A 26,590-nucleotide genomic window follows, 5' to 3' on the forward strand; every position below is an offset into this window, starting at 1 on the left:
GAGGCCACAGGAAAGGGCTTTCTAGTCAGGGAGCAAGGATGAGAATGAGCCCACGTGCCTCGGGGAGGAAGCAGGCACGGGGCATGGGGGTTGGGACTCCTGGGTGGAAGGAGGCCCCACTCTGGGGGGTGATGGTATTTGGCCTCCAGGAAGTGGTCACAAGAAGATCCTGTTCCTTATGCTCAGACACCTCCATCTGTGACTACGTTGCACGAACACCGTGTTTACAAGCCATGGGTTCCCTGGCCCAGGGTCACACTGCCTAGTTGGCCCTTGAGTCCTGGTGACAGTCTCCCTGTCCTAGCTTGTGAACAGCACAGGCTATTTTGACTTCCAAGATGAAGTGGACAAAAGTCTTGTAGAGAAACGCTGTGTATGTTGTACTGTTACTGCAGGAGGATTTTTTTAAAATTATGGTAAAGTATACATAACATAACATTTACCAGGTTAACCATTTTTAAGTGTACAGGTTAGTGGCATTAAGTATATTCATGTTGTTGCACAACCATTGCCACCATCCATCTCTAGAACTTTTTCATCTTCCCAAAATTAAACATGAACTCCCCATTCCCCTCCCTCTCCCCAGCTCCCGGTAACCTCTATTCTACTTTCTGTCTCTATGAATCTGACTACCCTAGATAGCCATGTAAGTGGAATCATACAGCATTTGTCCTTTTGTGGCTGGCTTATTTCACTTAGCATAATGTCCTCAAGTTCATCCATGTTGTAGGATATGTCAGAATCTCCTTCCTTTTTAAGGCTGAATAACACCCTATCACATGCATAGACCACATTTTGTTTACCCATTCATCCCGTGGACACTTGGGTTGCTCCCATCTCCCGCCTACTGTGAGTAACGCTGCTATGAACATGGGTGTGTGAATATCTGTTTAAGTCCCTTGCAGGACGATTTTGAGCTTTTAAAAAAAAAGTGCTTCAGGCTTTCAAATTGTCAGGGGTGATCAACTGGCCCTCACTGCTATCACTCCACGAGGAGCAGATTGCCAGCTTGCTGCTCCCCGCGTGTGAAGACTCTCCTGCCTTGCGCAGAGCTCTTCATTACCCTCTGCCAGGGACACAGATTGAAGGCTGGACTCTGTGTGCACGTGGCCTTTCCCCACGCCACACTAAGCTGCTTCCGTCTGCGTGCTAGCCAATGTCAAGGCCTCTTTGCCTTCACTTCTTATCCTGAAACACATCAGTCATGTTGAATTTGTCCCTCGCTGAGGTAGCAAGTGCTTTGCACTCTTGCTTGGTAGGTTCTTTCTCTTACCTTCTAAAATGTATTTAGCCACGATTGTAAAAGCCAAGGGAAATCACTCAGGCACAGTTCTCCCTTCTCGTCCTGTATCCTCACCACCCCCACCCCCTCCATACGCTGCTGAAGAACTAAAGGGCATCCTGTCTTGAAGCATCACTACCTCTGGGCATTAATTGGCTTTACAGATCCCAAACTCACCTAAAATACATTAAAGTGATGGCGTGCTCAGGCAGAAAGGCAGGAGAACTCACAGTTCAGGTTGACATTGTCATTAACTCAAGTCTTTGGTGTCAACTCCCTCCCGCACCGAATGTCCTGCCTGGCCTTACAGTCAACCTCCGAAATGCATTTTCTGGCCTTTGTTGGTTTGTGTCAGCTCTTGAACATTATTTAAATGTAGTTTGGGGCCCATGCATGCAATTACCATTGTGTTATTATTCAGAACCAGATTGTTAAGATTCAGGCAGCTGTACAAGGAGATGCCCTGCGCTGTGAGGTCCAATTTAGGAGGGCCTTCTGAGCTGGCGCGCGGGGTTGCTAGGCAACCCCATGCTACAGAAGAGGAGGCCTCACTCCGGAGTGGGAAGAAGCCCAGCGCCTTCAGGGAATTGGAGGCAGTGGTCAATCTGAGACTGGCATGGCGCCGGCGAGGGGGAGGGAGGCGACATGGGCTGAACCCATGGCCGGAGGAGGGGGGATCTTGCCAGGGACGCTCCCCCCCAACTAGCACACGTTGTTCCTGGGAGGGGAGAGTGCCGCTGGGAGTGAGAATGCAGAGAAGGTGCAGAAGCCAGAGGTCGGCCACGAAACAGCTGAAGGATACCCAGAGCAGATGCTAATATGTTTCTCCATCCCTTTCTTCTCTTTGCAGGAAATGAGCAGGTTTGCTGGAAAACTGCTGGCCTGAAATTTAAGAAGGCATCGTTGCTTGTGAGTCTGAATTTTGCTTTCTTAGGTCTGTGGTTTGACAATGTTCCTGGGAAGTGGGTGGGTTTCCCTGTTTGGGGCAGGGAGCATGACCTTGATGGAGTCGGGCTTTCGGTTCTTCTGGAAGGTGCCTCTGGCTGGATGGGGCTGGACCCAGGGATGTAAGGCTGTGAAGGCGCATGGTTTGAACCCTGGCTCTGCCCTCTGAGTGGAGGGTGCACCCACTGGTTCATGAAAGAGAGTCGCTCCCTTGTGGTTGATTGGTGTGCGAGGAAAGCAGGACTCCTCTGGTATGAGGATGATGTGCACTTTTTTTTTAACCCTGGGGCCACAGACAGTTTGTACAATTCCAGGTTTGCTGCTAGGGTGACCTTATTTAGAACAGTAAATTCTCATATAGGCCATTTAACAGTGTGTTAAACTAAGAGCAGTCATATGACCCAATCCATTACTCAATCTGAGAATATTATTAATTCACCAGGCACCTGGCACTACAAAAGAAGCAGCAGGTTCAGGCTCTGTTTTGGAGGAGCTGTTGGTCCAGTGTGGGAAGAGAAGACATCTGCACATGAGACCATGAAAGAACTTTATGAGAGGGCATACGTCCTGCTCTGGCCCGTATTGCACAGGCAGAAATGCTGGTGATGAGAGTGGTTAGGGGAGGCTTCCTGGGGAAAGAGAGACATGAGCTGGGCTGATGGAGGAGGGAGGCTGTTCCAGGGTGAAAAGAACAAGGCACAGGTGCCAGGATGGGAACACCCAGTGGCTCACATGGAGGATGTCATAGACATGGGTCTAATGAGGGAGGGGAGGAAACACTGGTGACACTGGGCAGGGCCAGATGGTACAGGGCTTGAAATGGCTTCATGAATTCCACAAAGAATCACGATGGAGTAAAGTGTCCCTCATCTATGTAAGTAAAATTAAGTTTCTGCCAGTTTATGACTCATTATGTGAAAATGGTCATATGGATTTTGCAACAAGTTTGAGGTTGTATTTGAGATTAATATATACAATGGATAGATTACAGGAAATTCACATTGGGCATACTCCTTGTATCTCAGTGAGAGAAAGAGAGGGAGAGACAGGGAGAGATACAGCCTTCTCCAGACAGCTGCAACTAAGGATCATGACATCAGTGACGGGGACATACTCTAAGCTCCAGGTGGACAGTCACCAGGACAGTGCTCCCCATGTCCACGTGCTTTTCCCTGGAGCTGCTTTTCACACAGGGAGCTCTAGGTACTATGCCCAGGATGAGGAGCAGCTGGGGTTTATTTATTTAACAAAGGTTAATTAATTATTTGTTCCAAGCAAGCAGGAGAAGCTTGCTTGTTCTAAATGTCAAGAACAACATCCAGTATTTATGTAGCCTGGCCAGTTTGCAGCACGCTTGACAGTACTGCCTCATCTGAGCCTCACAAAGCCTCCGTCAGGTAGTGCCATTTTGCAGATGAGGAAACTGAAGCTCGGAGTAGTTAAATATTTTGTTCGAGTTTGCTCAGCTGGTAGAGCTGATGTTCACGCTGACTTTCCACTGCACGTCACTGGATGTCTGATTATGGAGCAGGCCCTCTGGGTCTGCCCCAGCCTCCTGCTCATTCGTCCTGGGGAAGGAGAGTGCTGTGCGGTCCCACCGGGTCTGGCTATGGGAACTCTGTTGTGGATGGTCACCGTTTTGCTGTGCAGCCTTTCATGGGATAGATGATATCAGACTGGTGGTTTTGACTCGGCAGGAAAATGGTTATGGTTCTGTCCTCAAAGACAAAGGCTCATGTGTGCTTCTATCACCAGGGACAATCCTCTGGAAAGATGCAGGAGGGCTGCATTTGGAGCCATTGGTGACTGACTTAGGTTGGGTTCCCTAGAAGCAGAGCCTGAGACAAGGATTCAGATGCACATGATGTAGCAAAAGAGAGCATTAGGGAAAGCTTGTAAGGGAGAGGGAAGCAGGGTCAGGAAGGAGGAGCTGAGCAAAGATGTGTCAAGGCAAGTCTCTCCTTGGCTGGGTGCCCAGCAGGAAAAAGGGTCTGAGTGGGGCATTGGTCACATTCACTACCCTGCCATGAGCATCACTGCTGTGAAGACAGCCAAATGTAGTTTTCACCTAACCTGGCAGTAATTTTCATTGCATTTTAAGAGTACAGGCATTAAAATAGAAATCAATGGTGTCAAAGTCTGTCTTCACTGAAATAATTATGTGCTTTTTAAAAGTATAATTTTATTCTTAATAGGTAATACAGCTCCATGGCCCTACATGCAAAAGTACCAAAAAGTATACTGTGAAAAATCTCCTTCCCACCTCTGTCCCCAAGCAGTCCAGCTCCTCCCCTGGTGACAACCAATATTACCCAGATTTGGGGTTACTTGCCGATGATAGTCTACACATATAGACAATGGTGTGGTTTAGATTTCAAAGTTTTGGTGAGTCTGATTGCAGTACGGTAAGACACCACCTACTTGGTCCTCAAGAATCAGTAAGACTGGGTCTATTCCAGAACGGGTTGAGCTGAAATGTATCTTTTATTCGGAGAGAGAGCAGTTCACCAAGTCAGCTCTCAGTGGAATGTTCAAAAGGCATAAAACCTTTATAAACATTTCCAAACTCCTTAGAGTTACTATATAAACAATTGATATAAGAATTGCAAATTATTATTATTTCCTCATTAAAGCAAATCACCTATAAAAGAGCTTGAGATGCTGTGCTACAGTCCTTGAAATTTCCAAATATTTTAAATAATTTAAAATTTCACGAAATTCACTAATTCAAATCATTGCCGTCTCACTGCATTTATCATCTAATGTCATTTGCGTATCATTCGATAGCTCACTGAAATGTGTATTGTTTCCAAAGTGTGTTTAGATCTACTGCAGTGTCAGCACCTTGTGAATTCTCGTTGTGGTTTCCTTTTATGAAATGACTTCACTGTGTAATTTGGAGATACTTTCTCAACCTAGGAGCTGGTCAGCGATGGCGTGGGCTCCTTTGTTGGTGAGCTCCCTGTCCTAGGAGGTGTTGAAAGAGCAGTCTGTCAGCAAAGTTACGAAGGGAGTCTACCGTACGTGATGGGCAGGTTTAGAAGACTTTTAAGTTGTTGTCATAGCTGCGTCTGGTTTATGTGGCTTCGTTATCATTATTACCTTTATAGGCCATTTACCTCGCTTGAAATGCAGGCTATCGGGCTCACACTGCACACTTACCTTCCGAATTTTGGTTCCACAGGTTTTGTCTAATGCCTATAAATGTCCAAGTAGAACTTATTTTGTCATCTCATAGACCTGGCGTGTATGTTTTCCTCTTTTCCGCTCTCCATCGTGTTTACACTTTCTCTCGGGTCGCAAGAAAACCCTCTAACTTGTGCGTGACCTGTTCAAGCCCCAAGACAGATCTTGCTGACACACCCACGAGGCAATAAAAAAAATCTCATTTTTGTCCAAGAAATAGAATCATTATCTTGATTGAAATAATATCTTTCCTCAACCTGCAGCCAGATAAAGGATCAAATTGGTGGAGTTCCCTTATCACACTGCACAGAGTTTGCAGGGCCCAGAATAATGGCCTGTGAGCTGCTGCTGGGGCGAGTTCTATAAGGCAGAGCCCGCATCTCCTGGGCTGATTTGTCTTATATGATGTCTGGCGCCATGTAAAATAATTCCACTGATGACACATATTAAACGGAGAAGGTGGTGTAGAGCCTAGAACAGCGAGCGCAATATATGCAACTACTGCTGTGATTATGGTGGTAGGTTTTCACTAGGCAACATCTAATACGTATGGGCAGTTACAGGAGTGACTGCAAGCTGTAGACGTTTTAGGATGTCGACTTTTAGGATGTGACGGTCCTAGCATCCTATGTTCACTAGGCCTTAGCTTCCCAGGACTGCAGTCAGAGTAAGGGGGTGACTGGGTCCTAGTTCGGGGTGAACAGCCAGAGGCCAGAAAAGCAACATCTTTGGGAAGGAAAATGGAAGAGCTGTGGGCAAGGAGGCAGGGGTTCTGGGTTCCAGCCCAGATCCACCACTGTCACCACGCAGATGGGGCTTTGGGGTTCCAGCCTGCCTACTGTTCAGAGAGGGTTACACGGAGGTGTCGGGAGAAGGAGGTGAGGCGATGTTTGTGCAAAGTCCAGGATACTAGCTGCACTCTCAGTCTTCCCTGTTCCCCGTCCACTGAGAGGGGAGGCTCTGCTATATCCCAGGCATTTTTGAGTGCTTACTCTAAGACAGGCATATTATAACGATGCTACATGTATTAACTCAACCCTCACAACAATCTTATGCATTAGAAACTTGTATCATCTGCCTTTTACAGGTGAGAAGGAGCAGAGAGTTTCAGTAACTTGCCCAGGGTCACCCAGCCGGTCAGTGGTGGAGCTGGGATTTAAAGCCGAGCAGTCTGGTTGGAGGTCTTGAAAATTTAAAATAGACTACATCAGGATTAAATAATACAGTTCAAACATCTGGGGCTTTTTACCAAGCCTTAATCTATAATCCTGTGATAGGGAGAAATAATCATAATAATAGCGATGATGATGGTATCTTTGTAATGTGCCAGGAGACCTAAAGGTGGTTCCTGTGGCAGAGGTGGGACATTGAATGAAATTCTAGCCAAGGTTCCTGATCTTGGCCACCTGGAAGCTCAGATCCTTTCTTGGCTTGGGATCCTGTAAAGCTGTCCTCAGCTGCACGCACACTGTAGAGCACCAAGGTATGCAGGACTTGCCCCCACTGACTTGGCCTCTGTCTGGTCCATTCCCCCATCTTCCTGGAGAGCCCTCCCAGGCCCTGGGGGCCATGCTGTCTGCCAAGACTTCTGCAGAGAAGGAAACCATCCCCCTACACCCCGCCCCACTCCTGCTTCACTCCCTCTCTCCCCAAGCACATCCTAAGTGAAAAAGCCTGTATCTTCAGAATCTTGTTTTCAGAGGAGTGCTGGCCTGCCGGTGAGCGTTCCTGATTACCATGGTAATCACCAGCCGAATGGAGTGATTTTATAATACATTTCCATCAGAAATATGAACAGGTGTGCAGGGGAAATCAACATTTATCAACAAGATAGGTCTTGGGAGATTAATAGTGAATTTCGGATTGCTCAAGGAAACAAAAGGAAGAAAGGAAGAATTCATACTTTTGCTTGCAGTCAAGGTCCTTCCAGCCTTCCCTCTGACCATTTCCCATCCCATCTCACTCCCACCCCCACCTCTGAGCTTTTCACTCACAGTTCTCCTCGCCCTTCCCTCTCCTCTCTCCTTTCCACTGCTTAACCATCTGTCAAAGCCCAGCTCCTCCAGGAAGCCCTCCTTGGTTCACTGAGTCTCCAGGAATCTCTGCCTTCTCTGATACTTTGCAGCCCCCACACTGGGCCTGTGCAGTCTCCCTCACTCCCAGCCAGCTAGGACGACCCCTGAGGGACCTGTATTCATCTACTTTGCAACCCAGGCCACCAGGCATAGACCCTGCTTAGCCAGCTCTTATCAGCTGGGGGCTCTGGTCCCACCCACGGTCCTCAAGGACAATGAGCTTCCGCTGAGCTAAGAACCTCACTGTATCCCTCGGGGCCCGATTATAAACACCACCATGTTACCTCTCAGTGACTCTAGAGCTCAGAGTGCTGAAATCCAGGTTTGTTTGTTCCTGGGAGATTAAAGGAATTCATTTGCATTGTGGTACTCCTTCCAGAGATGAAGGCTGCAGTGGGGAATCCAAGGAAACCTGCAAAGCAGTTTGATTGCTAAGCCTCAGGGCCCCACAGTCATCACTCCCCTCACCCCCTTCAAAATCAGTTCTGGCCCTGGATATGGGAAACCACACTCTTGGGACAAGGAGGGGCCTTCCCGCTCTGCTCGAGGCCACCCTGGGCTCCAAGGGGATGGGGGGCTCTAGTGCTGGGTAGGGCCGAGGAAGGGACAGCCTTGCGCACCCGGCCCTGGGCCTTTGTCCTGGGCCCGCAAGTGTCTCCGACACAGCACATCAGGGTTTGTCACGGTGTGAGCAGGAGACCAGAGGGACTTGACAGAGGCCTCGGCATGAAAAGCCTTCTTCACTTTCAGGCAGGACAATGCATCAGAGGACTCGCCAGGCCCGCTCTGACGGCGCGAGAGGCATTAGCTAATATTTTGATTTTAATAGAATGAATGATAAAGAGCCTGCATGTCTCTCGGAACTAATTTTGAAGAACGGCTTCTGCCACACGTTCCTCTAGTTGAATCAGGCTCCTAAAGAGTTGATAACAAAAGTTTTAACCAAACAAACAAACAAAAAAGGCATTCCTCCACCAACTTTTCTCTCTTTTAATTCCCTTCTTAGAATGCTTCTCAGTTAGCAGTAACTTATGAAAAAATGAAATAGGGTTGGAACGGGAAGCCGTGAGCCTCAGAAGAAGGCTGAAGTGGCAGCCCTTGCTTTTGTTCTGCGCCGTGAGTGGCTTCTTGGTGGGTCCCCTCGCTGAGCGTGGTAACGGGGCCTCAAGGGCAGACACACACCTGACATGTCTATGGGGGAGGGCCTGGCCTCCCTCCACAGGTGTTGCACGAGGCAGGGACTGGCGGGAAGCAGGTGGCAGACTCAAAGTGAGCAATTTGAAGAGAGTTGAGTCCAAAGGCCAGCACAGGACGTAGGGAACCCACAGGACCCAGTGCAGGGCCCCAGGGCTATTGACACGGGGAGTGGGAGCGGTTACACCTCTGGGGCTGAAGGGGCAAGGGGAGAGAGGCTGCTGAAAGCAGAGGGAGCGAGGGTGCTGTGGTGGGGACCACCCTGCCTGGGCTGTGACCTGAGGTGCCCCGGAAGACAGAGAGACAAGGCATTAAGACCCAACCTCCCTCTCTCCCTCCCTGCAGGCTCCTCCGGTGCCTCCATTGGCTGAGCCAACAGGAAGGAGGGCAGAGGGCAAGGGGCCATTGCTCTGGTCTGTGGGGTCAGCCTCCGGGGACAGAGCCAAGTGAGAGGTGCAGAGTGAGCCTGGAGGGGCAACTGGGGACAGCAGCACAGCGCCTCTGCCCACGTGGCAGGCCGGGGGCAAAGGAGGAGGCCCAGCATCCTTGTCAAGGCAGACCTGGTCTTAGGGCCCATTTCAGGGCCTCCAGGAAAGTCCTCAGACTATTCTCCGGGGACCACCATTCTTTTCACCAGAACTATACTATCACAGCGGGTTCCTCTGGGAGAGGAAAGCTGGGGCCATGCTGAATGCACACTGAAATGCCATCTGATCCCTCACCAGAAGGGGCTCCAGCAAGGTGCCAAGAGAGCCACCAGGAGTGGGCCCCAAAGGAGATGCCAGCCGAAGAAAAGTGGGGGTCAGGGTCAGGGCAAGAACACACAGAGAGGCTCAGTCCACCAGAGGCTAGCCCGGGACAGTGCCTGTCCGGGGTCACAGTCCTGCGGGAGGGCACTGTGGCTCTCGGAGCTGCAGGCAGCTCTCAGCACTGCTCCCTGCAGAGCTCACGGTGATCCTGCCTTTTGCATGGCCCTCCAGCATAACCTGTTTCAACTGTCTAACAACCCCGGAGGTGGGTATGGCCCTACAGAGGAGGAGCGCAGACAGAGAGGAAAAGCACTGGCTCAAGGCCACATTGAACCCAGATGGCTTGATTTCCGAACTGCCCCCTGGCCTTCCGCCTGCCCGGGGTCTGCGGGCAGAGGAGGGTCTGCACCTGCAGAGAAGGGAACGTCATTCAAATGTTGGAACATACATTTAAAATTGTTTTATTTGGAAATAATTTCAAATTAAAGAAAAGCTGCAAAAAATAAAAATAATACAAAGAAGACCCTTACATCTTTATATTCTAGAATCATCTATTGTTAAAATTTTACCCCATTTCCTTTATCATCTGTGATGTCTCTTTCTATCTATCATTCTCTCTTTCTCACACACACACACACACACACACACACACACATTTTGTCTGAACCACTTGAGGGTGTTACCCCTAAATACTTTAGCGTGTGTTTCCTAAGAAGAGGCATATTCCCCGGCATAACCATAGTATTAGTTGATCAATGCACGTAGCATTAATGCATACTTTTATCTAATTACCACTCTACGTGGTGTGTTCCAACTTCGTCAGTTAACCTTTGGATGTTCTTTATGGCCTATCCCTCTCCACCGAGGATCCCGTCTAGGGCCGGGTGTTGAATTTAGTTGTTATGTCTCTTTGGCCTTCTTTAATCTGCGACATTTTCACAGCCTTTCTTTGTCTTTTAGGGCTTTGAGATTTGTAAAGAATACAAATGCCCTCTTATCTTTCATTAAATGTTCCTCATTCGGGGTTTGTCTGATGTTTCCTTGTCATTAGATTCAGGTTATACATTCTTGGCAGAATCCTGCCTGGACAACCTTGGGTTCTTCTCAGGCAATCACATCAGGAGGCACTCACTGGTCCTCGCTGGTGATTTAATCTTGATCTCCTCGTCAAGGTATTGCCAGTTTCTCCACTATATGAGGATTGTCTTTTTTCTCCCTTATAACTAGTATGCAGTCTATGGGGAGACACTTTTAAGTACCCTGCTCTTCATTGATTTCCCCCAAGATGTAGTACCCACTGATGACTCTTGCCTGGTCCAATTGTTAACACGATGGTTGCTGCAAATCGATGCTTTTCCAGCTCCAGCATTACCTCCATATTTACCAATTGGCCCTTGGCATTCTACTGTAGCAGTAGAATTTATTTGTATTGCAAACAGTATACATTTACTATTGTAAGCAATAAAATGTATTTATTTGTCCATCTCATGAATTTCTGTTTTTCCAAGAGTTTATTATTTCTCACTGTACTCAATTATTTTGGCGATTAAACCCCAGAGTTGACCCATAGGAGCCCCTCTAAGCTAACTCCCATGATATTTTTTTTTTTTTTTTTTTAAAGGATTTTCTTATTTATTTATTTATTTATTTTTGGCTGTGTTGGGTCTTCGGTTCGTGCGAGGGCCCTCTCCAGTCGCGGCAAGCGGGGGCCACTCTTCATCGCGGTGCGGGGACCGCTCCTCATCGCGGTGCGCGGGCCCTTCTCCATCGCGGCCCCTCCCGTCGCGGGGCACAGGCTCCAGACGCGCAGGCTCAGCAATTGTGGCTCACGGGCCCAGCCGCTCCGCGGCACGCGGGATCCTCCCAGACCAGGGCTCGAACCCGTGTCCCCTGCACCAGCAGGCAGATTCTCAACCACTGCGCCACCAGGGAAGCCCTCCCATGATATTTTGATATGCCACCATCCCTGTTATGGAGCACTTTCTTACTTTCTGGCATAACAAGAGGTTCCAGGCTCCTCTTGTACTTGCCTGGTGCTAGGCTGGAAATCAGTCATTTCTCTGAGAAACCCTGCTTCCTTTTAGTGGGGAATGGTATTAGAGACCAAGATCTGGGCTCTGGGTATGCTTATTGTTGCTGAGTGTCTTTGCTTCTTGGCCCTTTCAAGGGCCAGAACTAGGAAATACATGTATGTATAAACACATATACATAACTTTCATAATACATATACATGTATACACACGTGCACATAAACATGCGTATACATTTACATATTCATATGTGAGAGATTATGAGTCCACACCAGTACTTCCAAATCCAGTCCACCTCCACAGGGTTGCTTCTTGTCTTCCCCCATACCATATTTATGCCTTTCTTTCACAGTGAAAACCCAGGTTCCCCAAACCATCAACACATTCACTCATTTGCTTAATCCTATATTACATCTAAAATAGTGTCGGAATTGCTTCACCCACACTGCTACAATCAACAAACCTTCTTCCCTCACTCTAACCTGCCTTTGCTGTGTTCATAAGTAACTTTGATTAGTCCTTCCTTCCTTTTTTCTTTTCCTGCTCTTCAATGTGGTTATAATATTTATTTGAAATACAGTTAGGTTCATTTGTTTTTCAGTTTTCTTTCAATTTTAGGGATTTTTCCTTCCCATTCTTATTGATTTAATTTTATATTTTAATGGGTTGAATTTTTTTTTTATCTTTTTTTTTTGTGGCTGTGCTGTGCAGCATGCAGGATCTTCACTCCCTGAGCAGGGACTGAACCTGTGCGCCCGGCAGTGGAAGCATGGAGTCCTAACCACTGGACCACCAGGGAATTCCCTAGGTTGAATATTAACACACTTTCAAAAGTCAGAACTATACAAAAAGGTATACTAAGAGAACACTCTCTCCTGTGTTCCTTCTATCCCATCCCCCTCTTGTAGGTAACCAACTTAATTGTTTGATGCTTACACTTCTATTGCTTTTTTTTTTAATAAATTTATTTATTTATTTATTTATTTATTTATTTTTAGCTGTGTTGGGTCTTTGTTTCTGTGCGAGGGCTTTCTCCAGTTGTGGCAAGCGGGGGCCACTCTTCATCGCGGTGCGCGGGCCTCTCATTATCGCGGCCTCTCTTGTTGCAGAGCACAGGCTCCAGACGCGCAGGCTCAGTAGTTGTGGCTCACAGGACCAGCCGCTCCGCGGCATGTGGGATCCTCCCAGACCAGGGCTCGAACCCGTGTCCCCTGCATTGGCAGGCAGACTCTCAACCACTGCGCCACCAGGGAAGCCCTCTATTGCTTTTTGTAAAAACTAGCACATTTTTATATATGTTTTAAAATTTTCCCCTCTTTTTTACAAAAAGATAGCATATTATATATGCTTTTTAAACACTTTGCTTTATGCATTCAGTCTCCTGGAAAACACTCCATACCATTCATAGAGGTCTTCCTCATTGTTTTTTATAGCTGCATAGTACTCTGTGTATGCATACCATAGTTTATCCAACCACTCTCCTATGCATGCCCATAAAATGACTATAAATAATGCTGCAAAGCTTCTGCATGTGTCTTATATGCTTGGAAGTGTATCTTCAGGGTAAATTTCTAGGAACGGGATTACTGGATTAAAGAGCAAATGTGTATGGAGTTTTGTAAGATATTTCCAAATACCCCTCCATGGCATTGTACCAGTTGCATACCTGCCTGTTTCTTCATAACCTTGCCAAAGAAGGTATTGTCAAGTTTTGAAACTTTTGCCAATCTCATGAGTATGAAATGGTATCTCAATGTAGTTTTAATTTGCATTTCTCTTATTTTGGTGAGGTTGAATATTTTTTCACATATTTAAGGCTAATTTTTATATTCCTTTTGAAGTAATCCATTCTTTTGCCCATTTTTCTATTGCCCACTTTTCTATTGGGTTTTTGGTTATTTGTCCCTCAATTCTTAACAGTTTTTTTAATATACTAGTGATATTAAACCTTTATCTATGATATATATGGCAAAGATTTTCTCCTAGTTTATCATTCACCTTTGATTTTACGTATGGTGTTTGCCATATAATTTAAAAATTTTTATATAGTAAAATTCATCTATCTCTTATAGCCTCTGGATTTTCAGTCATGGTTGGAAAGTCTTTCCCTACACCCATGTGGAAATGTCGTTTTTGACGGCTATGTAATATTTCACTGCAAAGATAAACCATCCTTTTTATATAGATTATAAGATGAATTGGAGTTCCTAGGCAGATGGGGCAGAGGGCAGAAGAGTGCAGAGGGGGAGCAGCTTGAAGGTTGGAGGTGTGAAAGCCTTGTGCCCTGTTGGTTTCGGGATGGGGACAGAGGAAAAGTGGCCCCTGTCCTGCAGTGATGGTCACTCATGCAAGGAATCAAATCTCGCCCTCATGGCCCAGTGTCAGGACCCACAAGGGAGTGCTGTGGGGGCATCAGAGGACTGGCAGGTCCTTTGGGCTGGGCGCAGGGACATTGGGGCAGGGCTGGGACCAGGGTGGGGCAAGTGAGGTACACTGGGCAAATTTAAGGAGGCCTCACTCTCAGGGTGGTGCAGGTGCAGGACTGGCACCTGGGAGAGAGGGCCTTCTTAAATTTTGTTCCCTGGGCACCTCACTTGCCTCCCCTGGTCCTTGCCCTTCTTTGGGGAGAAGCAGGACTTGAACTGGGCCTGAGGAAGAGTGGAAGTAAATGAATGGGGCTGGGGAAGTACTGTCGGCCTCGGCTGAGCCAGTAGGAGTAGCATGTTCTGTCCATCAGAGGACTGGCTAAATCGGAAAGTGGCATGGGCTGGAAAGGTGGGATGGGGAGGAGTCTGGATTTCATGCAAGTTCTGGGAAGCCACTGCAGGATTTTAAGAAATTTAAGAAATTCTGCCAAATTGGGGGAAACAGGGCTGATAATAGTCTCTTCCAAGAGTTGATGTGAAAATTCTATAAGACAATCCACACAGGGCGTGGTGTGGAGTAGAAGCTCAGTAAGCACGAGTTTCCTGTGCTTTGAGGGCATCGACTGACCTTCTTAATCAACTTTCTAGTCTAATGCCCTTGACACACTGGGACTGTTCAAATCACAATGTAGGAGTAGAAACTTATAATAAACAAATCTTGAAGGTCACTAACTGTTCACACACCTTGGGAAGAGGAAGACGGCATTGTTCAAGGGCTACCACGGAGGTAGCTTCAAGGCATCCACTTTACAGAAATGGAAACTCAGTTCCAGCAAGGGTCTCACAGTGTGTTAATGGCTCACGGTGGGTTAACGTTTGTGATCCCAGAAGTCGCCTGGAGAGAGACACGGACGCTCACTCCCACCCTGCCCTCTGCCCACCCTCCCCCAGCCCTAGAAAGCACGGGAGCTTGTGTGCCAGAGGCTTTCCCAACAGCTTTGCCAAGTGTTTCCTCCCTGAACCGTGCTGACCCTGAAGGGAGAAAAAGCAAAAGGCTAGAAGGAGGCAAAAGACAGGGCTGGGAGAGAGCAGCCTGCCCCACTGCCCTCTCCACCCCCAGGCCACAGCCCTGGGGGAGGGGCTGCCAAAGGACCCCAGGTCTGTCATTTCCCTCCTCTTTCCGGCATCAGAAGAGGCCCAGTGAAGCCCATTCCCCGCGGCCCCATGTGTCCTGTCAATCAAGTGTGTGGGAAAAATAATAAGTCTGCAGCCCCGTGGCCGGAGTTCAGCCTTCAGACCTTGCTTATCTGCTCTCCCCCGGGCTCCTGCTGATTGAGGCCAGGAGGTTGGCTGAATCTCCCAGACCACATTTGAGGAGGGAGGGCATGCAGATGCTGGTCCCCACTCCCACCTCTCACACCAGCAGGGCCTTCCCCTCCCGCGCCTGTCAGTGCTAAAGCTCTCCCCGAGAGATCTAAACCATCCTGGAGTGGAGACCCTCCAGCCCTTCTTCCTGCTCTGCCAGGCTCGTGGAAGTGGCCACCCAGTGACCTGCATCGTGGTACTTAAGGAAAGCCCCCACTTCAGCCTCATCTTCCCACCAGCGGGCTGCTTCAAGTCCGTCCCGAAAGCTTCTTCAGCCTCTGTCCCTGGCCCGAAGCCTGTCTGTCCTTAGTGGCCCAACCCAGCACCACATCTTCCCAGATGCCTTTCTCTGCTCCGGTCAGAATGCCCGTCCCCCTCTGCCTGCAGCCTGCACACATAGGTTTAGCGTCTTGGGCAGGCCTTGCCATGTCTGTCTTTCATCACAGGTGGTTGTGAAGGGACTGTCTGCCCCTTTCAGTATGAACTGCCTGAGAGTCAGGGATATTTCTCAATCAGCTTTGAATCCGCCCCCTGCCAAATGCTGAACACAGAGCATCAGTGTTGATTGAGTCGCTGAAATGCGAGTGGAAAGACCACAGTCTTTAAAGACAGGAAGGATTAAGCCTGAACTCTGGCTGGACATTTGTTGAGTGACCTTGGAGAAGCCACTTAACCTGTCTGAGCCTCTACTTGCTCATCCATTCAATGGGACGATCACATGTGCCTCACAGGGCCCTTGCACCGACAGAGTGAGCAGTGTGCCCAGCACAGAACCTGACCCCCGGCAGGCACGTGTCCCTTCACTCACAGGCATTTACCACGTGCCTTCTGTGTGCCAGGCTGCAGGGCAGCCAGAGGGCGACAGTGAAGACGTGAGTGCACGTCTGCAAAGTGATGTTGAGCGCCCACTCTGTCCAGGTTGTGCTGGGGCTGGTTACCAGCAGGCACTCCCATTGTGGGGACAGTGGGTTTTCTAGGCCTTTCCAACCTAACAGTTGCTGAGACCAGCTCCCAGAAGGATGTTTTCTGGGGTATTCCTGACAGAGTAGAGCGCCTGGCCTAGGTGAGGAAGTGAGGGCTGAGAGGGAGAGGGGAATTCAAAAGAAACAGAGGGCCGGGTTCCTGATCTCAAAGAGCTCGTGACGTGTCACACCCAGGGCTCTCCAGGAGGGAGTGAGATGGCCAAAGCAGTCCTGGTTTCCTCCTTTGGGGAAACCAGGTGTCGGCCAGCCTGGGGTAGAAGCCAGGAGACCGGCTTTGTCCTGCTCTAAGAGCCAGGCCTGGGAGCTCCGCAGGCCGGGGGTCCACAGGCGCAGGCAGGGCTGGGGGAGAGCAAGTGAGACCCCAGGCCGTCTTCAACTGCGGCCAAGGGAGCCTCAGGGCCCAGGCCCAGTAGGGTCGGACCTGCTAAGCCTGGGTTCTAAGATCCCACTCCCAGTTGTGTGGTTGGCAAGTGCCAGTTGAGTATGGGCTGTGTGCAGAGCGCAGGGCCCACTCCCTGTGGGATCAGGAAGTGAAGAGTTCCTGCCCTGATGGGAGGTGGGCGATCTTCCAGTGGGAAAGCACCACATCCCACGCGATGCTTTGGGAGCAAACACAGCAGGCCTCAGCAGCTGCGCACAAGCAAGTCTTCTGTCATCTGCCTGTGCAGAGAGGATGGGCACAGAGGGTTCGGGTGAGCCCAGGAAAGGCTCTGGGAGAGGCACCTGTGGAGCCAGGCCTTGAAGGATTCCATAGATGTGTGTACTTGCTTATTTTGCTGAGGTGTTAACGGTCTTTTTCTCCTCCTGGCCATCTGTGAACATCTGAGGACCAGCAGGAGGACCAACCCTGTCCCTCAACCCAACAGTCAAACCACATGAACCTGAACACATCTGAGAATGCTCGTCTCTGAGGCTGCCCGCTGGGTTGGTGTGCTTGCCTGCGGGGAGAATGTTTCTCTTTTTCCCTGAGCCTCTCTGCCTCTCCTCAGCCCAGCATTTCTCTAGGTGGATGGACCGCAGGACCCCAGCTCTCATCTCGCCTGCCTGTCCTTCTCTGGAGAGGCTGCCAGGCCCGCCGGGAGCTGTGGTGAATGTGTCCCTCTCCCTCCGCTGACGGGCCTAGGTGCCCCCGCGGAACAGGAAGGCTAGATGCTAGTCAGCCGGGGTGGAGGGCGGCTGCTCCGGCACAGAGCTGTGCCCTTGGCCCCTCCTCGCTGGTGATACAGCGGAGGCAGGTAGGCAGCGGGGAAACACATCACTCCCTGTGCAGGCAGCGAGCGCACCCGTGATGGCTGACCTCAGCTTTCATGGGTTTTGCTGGGGGAAGGTTGCCTTTGGGACGAGCAGAGTTTAAGTGAGGCTTTCACTGAATAGAGAATGGAATGACATTTTAATTGCCTATCTGACGAGTTAAGAGAAATGAGGGGTGGGGAAGTAGATGGAGTCAGGGAAACACAGAGCCCTTCCCTCCACTCTCCCTCATAACAGGGAGAATAGACAGTCTGAAAGTGAAAGTGGGCATTATTATAATTATAAGGGGAAACAGGTATAAAATGGGACTTTCCTGGCGAATATGAGACTTCAAGGGCCTGTGTAATTGGCTATATGTTCTCCCGTCCATGTTCCCCATGATAGAATAGAAAGAAGGCTTCATGACCCTCTCTGGGTAATTAATGAGTTGTATAGCCCTGAGGATATCGCTTCACCTTTTTGGCCCTTGGCTTCCTCATCCATAAATTTTCTGCATTCATTCCGCAGATGTTATCTTGTGCCTTCCACATGCAAGGCAAAATGCCGGGCGCTGGAAGTTCAAAAGTGACCATGACAGGGCCCTGGCATTAGTCCAGCACTCTCAGATCTCTGGGCTCCCTGCCCCCTCCAGAGACACCACTCCAGCCCATGGTGTTATACAGTCTGGTTTGGGGAGCTGAAGGAGTTAAGTAACAGCAGATTAAGGCTGTCTCTGAAATATGCCCAGTTGAGTGGTCCAGGTAATGGCAAGGAAAGGAGCCTGGGAGGTGAGAGCATTGTGCCCATTTTGTGAAAGAGGAACCTGAGACTCCAAGAGATGGAATCGTGCTCAGCAGCATACAGCCAGGAGGTTGTAGAGTTGAGATTTGAACCCAAAGCTGCCTGACCATTAAGTCCATCCTCTTTCTTTACACTTGCCCTTTCTATTGTCTAACCCTTGCTTGTCTCCCTGTCCCATCCCCCATGCAGCCATTTGGCCAGCAGATCCTGTGGCATAGACGGGCCCCCACGGAGACAGGGCAAGAGCCCTGGACCAGTTGTAACACACACCAAGGGCTGCTGAGGGGTCTTAGCTCAGCCACTTCCTTTCCATCCTCTCAAATTCCACAGCTGGGAAGAGGACCCAGAAAAACTTCTGTTTCTAATCTTCTAGAGTGGAGAGGGTGGTGAAGAAGGGTGCTATAAGTATTCTGGAGCTGCTCAGAGAAGAAGGAAGGTATAAGAAGCTGTTTTTATGCCTGATGCAAAACACGCAAGACCAATAAATACAATTCCTTATGCAAATTCCACTAAAATATTAACTAGAAAACTGTCCCAGATGGAGAAATGATTTGCCTGAGGTCTCATAGGACAGATGACTGGACCTCAGGTCTTCTCTCTCATTAACCTAGTTCCCTTCCTCTAAAATATCTGCCCCTCATTTCTTCATAAGCACCCAACAGCTGGTTTTTATATTTAAAAAATCATTAGTGAGATTGGACAGTTTAAATAATTTAGTGGACATTTATACTTCATGGTTTTCCTTATTGATTCATAGGAACTCTTTGTATGTTATAGGTGCACACCTATGTCTGTTATATAATGCAAATACTTTTAACTTGGATTGTTGACTTTTAACTTGGATTGTTGACTTTTAACTTGGATTGTGGTATCTTTATCATATAAAAGTTCAAACATTTATTTAATCAAATCTATCAATTTTTCCCCATTATGGTTTGTGGGGTTTGTGTCATGTTTAGGAAAATCTGCACATTGACTATGTATTTGTCAAAAACAAATTTGCCAGAACTTCTGGATCGGAAACCTTTGGTGCAGAAATCCAGGAAGGTTGTCTTGCAGCAAGCAAACATTTTCTGAGGGCCTCTTTGTAGGAAGCCTTTGACCAGGAGGCCCCAGACTAGCCCAGCCCTCATCCTGGACACCTCACTCAGTACCCAGGCTCTGTGCAAGGCTCTGTGCTGTTCCCCACAGGTTGAGGTCTGGCCAATAAGCTCAGTGAATCAAATATTGACTGAGGCAACCCTGAGAGTGTGTCTTCCTGGTCACCAAGGCCAAAGCAAGACATGGGGACTTGCTTTTCCTTTCGGTAACCCTGTCCTCCTTCCCTCTCTTCCCCACATTCTGAAGGGGATCTGAAAATCTACAAAAACTGTTTTATGTGGGCGGGCACCTTTATCTGACTGTTGCTGCTTTTGTGGGAAACTTTTCACAGAGCTGAATACAGAAAATTATCTTTTCAAACATACTATTCAGTGTAATTTTATAAGATCTGCAGTAATTGCTCTAGCATCTTCTCAAAGAAACCTCGAAATCCAGCAGTTGCTGTGTCATAAAAGAAGCAAGAAGCTTGGGTAACTAGAAAAGGGCTATTAATCCTGTTGGGGCTCATCCTTACTAATTCATTGTTTCTGGCAAAGGGGGAGAAAGATTGCTTTGAAAAGCATCTTGGAAGGACCCAGAGTCTATTGGTACGTGTATACACACACACACACACACACACACACACACACGCACACACACACCAGAGACGCAGTGGCCTGTATTTAACATTTCCAAACAGGTAACTCAAGCATTTAGGTCTGCACTGAGTCTTGCTGCCTTTGGTGTTACTGTATCGTAGTACCACGTGCTCTCGGGTGCATTTTGTTGGCAGGGCTGGGTAACGGTCCACTCCAAAAGGAAGAGGCAAGAAATGGAGGCCCCGGTAAGGGAGCAGCTGGCAGGGGGAAGGAGCCAGCCAAACGCTCAGAATAGCTGGTCCTGGCGCCAAAGGTTGAAAAGGGCAGAGGAAATGGGTAGGCTGGGGCCCGTGGGAGGGGCGGCCTGGACTGGGAAGGGAAGCGAGGGTGGTCTGCCGCTGTGGCCTGGAGGTCACTCGTCCATGGGAAGTTTTCAAAGGAGAGATTCAGGCGTGGGCAGGAGGGCTGGAAGGGTGGAGGAGGGTCTGGATTTTGCCTCCGGCCAAGGAGGGACCGGACACGGGGCTACCTCCAGATGGTCATTGTGCAGGGAGCCGGCACAGACAGCTCTGGTGGAAAGGTGGAATGGGGTTCAGGAGGGCCAGAAGGGCAGGGCTGAGCCAGGGTTGGGATTCTCCTGCAGATGGAGGAAGGGGCTGTCTGGGGTCGGGGGCTGGGCGGTGGGGACACAGCATCGAGAGCTTCTTCCCATTCAGTGAGGACAGCACCGCTGAGCCACCTCCCTGCTTGGTATACAGAGGGTGCGCGGTAAGTGTCACTGACCTCACTGCCTGAGTCCCAAAGGGTTTGTTCCAGTGTGGACAGTGGATTCCAGGGACACTTCAGCAAAACCATCACCAAGTATTTTTTAAGCACCTACCGGGCACTGTGTTCTGGGCAAGGCTCTTCAGAAAAGAAGCGATAAGTGAAATGCAATAAGCAAATGTAGTAAATGTAAAATCAGAGCCTTTGCAGCCCCTCCCAATCTCGTAGCCAGTTAGAATCCCAGAATCTCGGGAATGCAAGGAGATTTTTCAAAGATCAGGCGATCAGCTCATCACCAGGCTTGGATGCCACTCTTCCACCCTTGCCAACCTCTGACTGAACATCGGAGGTGACAGGGAGCTTGTTGCCTACTGAGGCGCCGCCTTTCACCTCTGGCCAGCACTGAGTATTAGAAGGAGGCTGGGCATCCGCTGGGAGTCAGAGATGGGCTCCAGCTCCACTTAGTGCCTCGGGCTCCTTGGTCCTCATCTCCGGATTGGGCAGCACAGTGCCTGCCCTGTCTGCCTTGCAGGGCTGTGGTAACAACACCTCACACTCAGGGCTCTGGGCGCTGCTCACAAAGTGCTTGACTTGCCCAACTCCCTTCCCGAGTTGCAGCGGGGAGCAGGGAAGTTAAATAAGCATGTGGTTGCTTCTTTATCCTTGGCTCTGTTTCCTCCAGCATGCTCTGATGTCATCAGCACAGAGCCCTGCAAGGAAGCCATTGTTAGGGCATTTGTTTTCTTTCTTTTTTTTAATTTTAATTTTTATTTGAAGTATAATTGACCTACAATATTGTATTAATTTCAGTTGTACAACATAGTGATTCAATATTTTTATACACTACGAAATAATCACAAGTCTTATCATCTGTCACCATACAAAGTTATTACAGTATTATTGACTATATTCCCTATGCTGTACATTACATCCCCATGCCTTACGTATTTTATAACTGGAGGTTTATGCCTCTAAATTTCCCTCACCTATTTCACTCATCCCCCCACCCTGTCCCCTCTAGAAACCACCCGTTTTCTCTCTGTATCTATAAGTCTGTTTCTGTTTTGTTTTGTTTGTTTGTTTGTTTTTTAGATTCCACATATAAGTGAAATCATATGGTATTTGTCTTTTTCTGTCCCTTAGCATAATACCCTCTAGGTTCATCGATGTTGCCGCAAATGGCAAGATTTTTTTGCTTTTATGGTTGAGTAACATTCCATTGTATATATATATACCACATCTTCTTTATCCATTCATCTACCGATGGACTCTTAGTTTGCTTCCGTATCTTGGCTTTTGTAAACAATGCTGCAGTGAACATTGGGTGCATATATCTTTTTGAATTAGTGTTTTCGTTTTCTTCAGATAAATACCCAGAAGTGGAATTGCTGGATCATACAGTAGTTCTTTTTTAAATTTTTTTTTAAATTAATTAATTAATTTATTTTTAAATTTTTGGCTGTGTTGGGTCTTCGTTGCTGTGCGCGGGCTTTCTCTAGTTGCAGTGAGTGGGGGCTACTCTTCTTTGCGGTGCGCAGGCTTCTCATTGCAGTGGCTTCTCTTGTTGCGGAGCACGGGCTCTAGGCGTGCAGGCTTCAGTAGTTGTGGCACGTGGGCTCAGTAGTTGTGGCTCACGGCCTCTAGAGCACAGGCTCAGTAGTTGTGGCGCACGGGCTTTGTTGCTCTGCGGCATGTGGGATCCTCCCGGGGCAGGGCTCAAACCCGTGTGCCTTGCATTGGCAGGCAGATTCTTAACCACTGCACCACCAGGGAAGCCCCCTTTTTGAAATCTTTTAATGAACCTCCATACTATTTTCCAGAGTGGCTGCACCAATTTACATTCCCACCAACAGTGCATGAGGGTTCTCTTTCTCCACATTCTAACCAACATGATGATGTTATTTCTTGTCTTTTTGGTGATAGCCATTCTGACCGGTGTGAGATGCTATCTCACTGTGGTTTTGATTTGCATTTCCCTGATGATTAGTGATGTTGCGCATCTTTTCATGAGCCTGTTGGCCATCTGGATGTCTTCTTTGGAAAACTGTCTCTTCAGGTCTTCTGCTCATTTTTAAATTGGATTGTTTGTCTTTTTGATATTAAGTTGTAATATTTGTTACACTTTGTTTCACTTTGTGGGGGGAGTAAACTCAGGCTCAGAGAGGTTAAGTGGTATGTCCAAGGATGTACATCCAGCCTGTGATGGTGAAGCAGAGACAAAAAAGTGTCCTGGTACTGCAGCCCCACAAGCTTCCCACCCAACGCTCTGCCTCTCCTAAGGGAGACCAAGAGACAGTACCAATCAGAGGGTTTGCAGTGCCGTTTCTTTAAACTCTTCCCCCCATGACAAGTGGGGGAAACACCACAGCTACCCTTTCCTGTGTGCCTGCCACGTGCCAGGCCCTTGACCTACCCATGACTTCACCAGCACATCCCAGAAGCACCCTCCAAACAAAGTGGGCAGTGCACACTGTGATTCCAAGAGAATCACTAATGTGGCTCCCAGGAAGCTAAAAATGCCCTGGAAGTTGCCTGTTTTGTCTTTTAAAAGCAATGCAAGTTTTTCATTCTTCTCCATAATCATCTCTCTTATTTTTTAAAGTATAAAAGGAATGCATTTTCCCCAAGAGTTGAGTAGAATTGAGTATCAGGAAGATCTCCCACGTCGTGTGCTTTGTCTTCGCGTAGCTCTGCTACATGCCCAGGTTACAAGTCACAGGCACACACTTCCTCTGGTCCTGAGGACAGCCCCCAGATAGTGGGCATTTTCACGTCCATTTTACAGATGAAGCACTGAAGCTCAGAGTGGTTGAGCCGCATGTCCTAGATCAGCTAGAAAACGGCAGCACCGGGACTTTCCATTGTGCATGCGCCCTGAAAGACAGTGTCCCCCAAGTGTAGTAGATCACATGATGTAGATTGGAAAGGACCTAGTGGAGCTGGAGAGGAACCACCAGGGGCGGGAAGGCTTTTGGGGGGAGCTGGGGCTCTGGCTGCATGAGTAATGCCTCAGGTAGGAAGGCGATTGCCCAGCTGGTACCACAGGGAGGGACAGACAGCAGGGAGGAGAGAAGGAGAGGAGATGAAGAGTTTGTGGGCCCAGAGTTGGTGGGAGGGGGCTGGTGAGCCCTGGCTGGGCCACCCCTTTTCTCCCCAGGGGTGCAGTACTCCATATGGTCCATCCAAGGCCCACCCATGCTGTGACAACACAGCACTGCCCAGGCCCTCAGGGGCATTGGGGTCCCCTCTTGGCACATTTCCGTTCTAGAGGCTCCACTTTCTTCCCCCAGCTGAATACATTGCTTCTTTGGTTCTCATAGTAACACTCAGGACCGAACAAGGCCTTTCTTGAACTTCAGTAGCTGGGGATGCTGAGCCTCCAAGGACTGGCCCTCCCCGTGTTGACATCCCCACCCCCGAGCCGGAATTCAGTTCACACTTAGCTCACACTTCCACAACATCCCGGTGAAGGAGGCAGGCCAAGGGTCATTGTGTCCTTTTGGCAGGTGAGAAACTGAGGGCCTAAAAAGTTGAGTCTGGCTTACTATTTAAGAGAACTGGTTTTGCAGGCAAAGGATAAATGTTGTATGATTCCACTTACATGAAATATCTAGAACAGGCAAATTCATAGAGACAGAAAGTAGACTGGAGGTCAGCAGGGGTTGGCGAGGTGGTGGGGGGAGGGTTGGAGGGGGTGGGGGCGTTGGGGATTGGGAAGTTATTGCTTAATAGTTACAGAGCTTTTGTTTGGGCTAATGGAAAACTTTTCGAAATAGTGGTGATGGTGGGACAACATTGTGAATATAATTAGTGCCACCGAATGGTGCCCTCAGATGGTAAAAATGCCAACTTTTATTTTATACATATATTTTTACCACAATTTAAAAGAAGGTATTCTCATATGAAGAGGCAAGTAAACAGCATCAGTCCACAAATATGGGGAAGATGTGTTTTGCAGGTGTGCCAGTCAGGTATGCCATAGACCCGGCTTTGAATCCAGTCCCCACCTGGTACTAGCTTTGTGTCCTTGGGCAAGCTACTCACCTCCCTTTACTTACGTTTCCTCACCTGTAAAATCAGGTTGTTGTGAGGATTAGACGGAATGGTGTATGAGCGCCTGGCACAGACCAATAAAATCTCTATGAAGAGTAGTTGTCATGGTTGTGATGATTGCGTTCGTCATTATTATTAAGCAGCTCAGGCTCACAGTCAGGGAGGGGATTTGCATTGGCCGGCGTCCAGGGCTCTATTTTGAGGGTCATCTTGAGGGTAGTGAGAGGAGTGTGGAAGAGGGGAGAGGGCTGGGGTGAGGGTGAGGGCTTGGAAAGCTTGTTGTGCAGCAGGAGTAGGGCAGCAGGCTTTGTCTCCTAAGGTGTGCTGGCAGGTTACGGCAAGGCTAGAACAGGTCCTTATGAGGTTGCCGTGTAGGGGTTTGATCCCCGAAGAGTCAGGTCCCCGCTCTGCCCTGGTTTGCTCCCTGAATATGCACAAGGCCACAGAACATGGGCAACTCCATCCCTGGACACTCAGCGTCTTCTCTGAAGGACAGCCTAATTTGTCATCTTAGCCCGCAGTACAGGAGTGACTGGAATCATCGGTGACTTTTTGCCCTGGATAAAGCTGTTCAGAGCTGGGAGCCAACAGGATAAAGGGTGCTCTGTCCTTTGAACTGCTGTGTGACCTTGCACAAGAAACTTCCCCCTGCAGGTCTGCAAATGTCCTCTGTGAAATGAAGCGTTGGTGAGGAGTGTTCCTTCCGCCGGGGACACCGGGATTTTATGACCTTACTTATTTGTAAGAAAGTCTTCAAATAGAAAGGGTGATGCCATCACTTGATCAGCAACAGGGTTTATGGAATAGTTTTGGTTTAAGATTTACTGAGAAGCAACAGACCTCCGTTCCCTTTGCCAGCTGGGTGACCTTGGTGACCAGTTACCTGACTTTTCTGTGCCTCAGTTTCTTTATCTACAAAATAAGGACAGCAATAATCCCAATTCAGAATGGGGGCAGGGGGTCATGGTGAGGGTGAAATGAGTTAAGACTTGTAAAGTTTTTGATTAGTCCCTAGAACATAGTAGGTGCTTAATAACTCTCTGGAGTTCCTTCCGTGTGCAGAGCTTGGCTGAACTTCCTGAAAGATCCAGAGAAGGCCAAGGCCCATTCTCTGCCTTCAAGGGGGTTATTATCCTTTGCTTAGTGATACAAGGTAGCCCCTCATGAAAGAACAGGCAATGTGAAAGTGCATCATCCAAGGACATGGATGTAAGTGCTGGAGGGGTCCTGGGTGGGTCAGGAAAGGAGGAGGGGGGGTAGGTGAGGAGGGAGAGGAAGAAGAGGAGGATGGGGAGGAGAAAGGGAAGGAGGAGAAGGGGAAGGAGGGGGGAGGGGAGAGGACTGGGAGAGCACTTGGCCTGGACCACAAGTAGGCAGAGAGAAAGAGACAGGGCAGTTCTACCTGGTGAGCATATGTGTGTGTGCCCGTGTGCATGTGTGTTTGCCTAAAAAGCACAAAGACAACTCACCACAGAATGGGAAGTGTGGGCCTTCGGCTCCCCTCGGCAGCGCCTCAGTTTGCGGTCAGTCATGTCGCCCATAGCAGTGAGCAGATATGTGCCTGCCTTGAGCACGGGAGCAAGCCCTTGTGCATATCCCGGGGTGTGATTAATTTAATTATTTCAAAAGCCCCTTTGGTATTTCACGAGGGTCATGCCCCTGACTGTGGGCTTGAATACAACTGCAGCAGGTTTCAATAAAATCAATTAATTTAATTTGATTTGGTTTTATGTACTTGGAGCCGGTGCCTCTTGAACTCAATATGAAAATTATTGCAGAATAAAAATGCATATTAGTACTCAAGCCCAGTGTCCTTGGACTTTCTTCAGGGAGCCTGCAGTACTGATCACAAAAGCAAATTCCCCCGCTTAGCAGGAGCCCCTGCCC

General features: G+C 48.7%; 1 protein-coding gene across 7 annotated transcripts in view; it reads left to right on the forward strand.

The window, feature by feature from the left end:
• Positions 1-26,590, forward strand: part of ZBTB7C (zinc finger and BTB domain containing 7C) — a 376,550-nt gene that overhangs the window by 225,728 nt on the left and 124,232 nt on the right. For all 7 annotated transcript variants that reach the window (XM_057527128.1, XM_057527130.1, XM_057527133.1 and 4 more), the window contains one exon: positions 2,133-2,191. In XM_057527128.1, coding sequence (XP_057383111.1) covers positions 2,133-2,191 — 59 coding nt within the window. The remainder of the gene's footprint in view (positions 1-2,132; positions 2,192-26,590) is intronic.

Source organism: Balaenoptera acutorostrata, chromosome 13 (assembly GCF_949987535.1).
Source record: "Balaenoptera acutorostrata chromosome 13, mBalAcu1.1, whole genome shotgun sequence".
Taxonomy (NCBI): Eukaryota; Metazoa; Chordata; class Mammalia; order Artiodactyla; family Balaenopteridae; genus Balaenoptera; species Balaenoptera acutorostrata.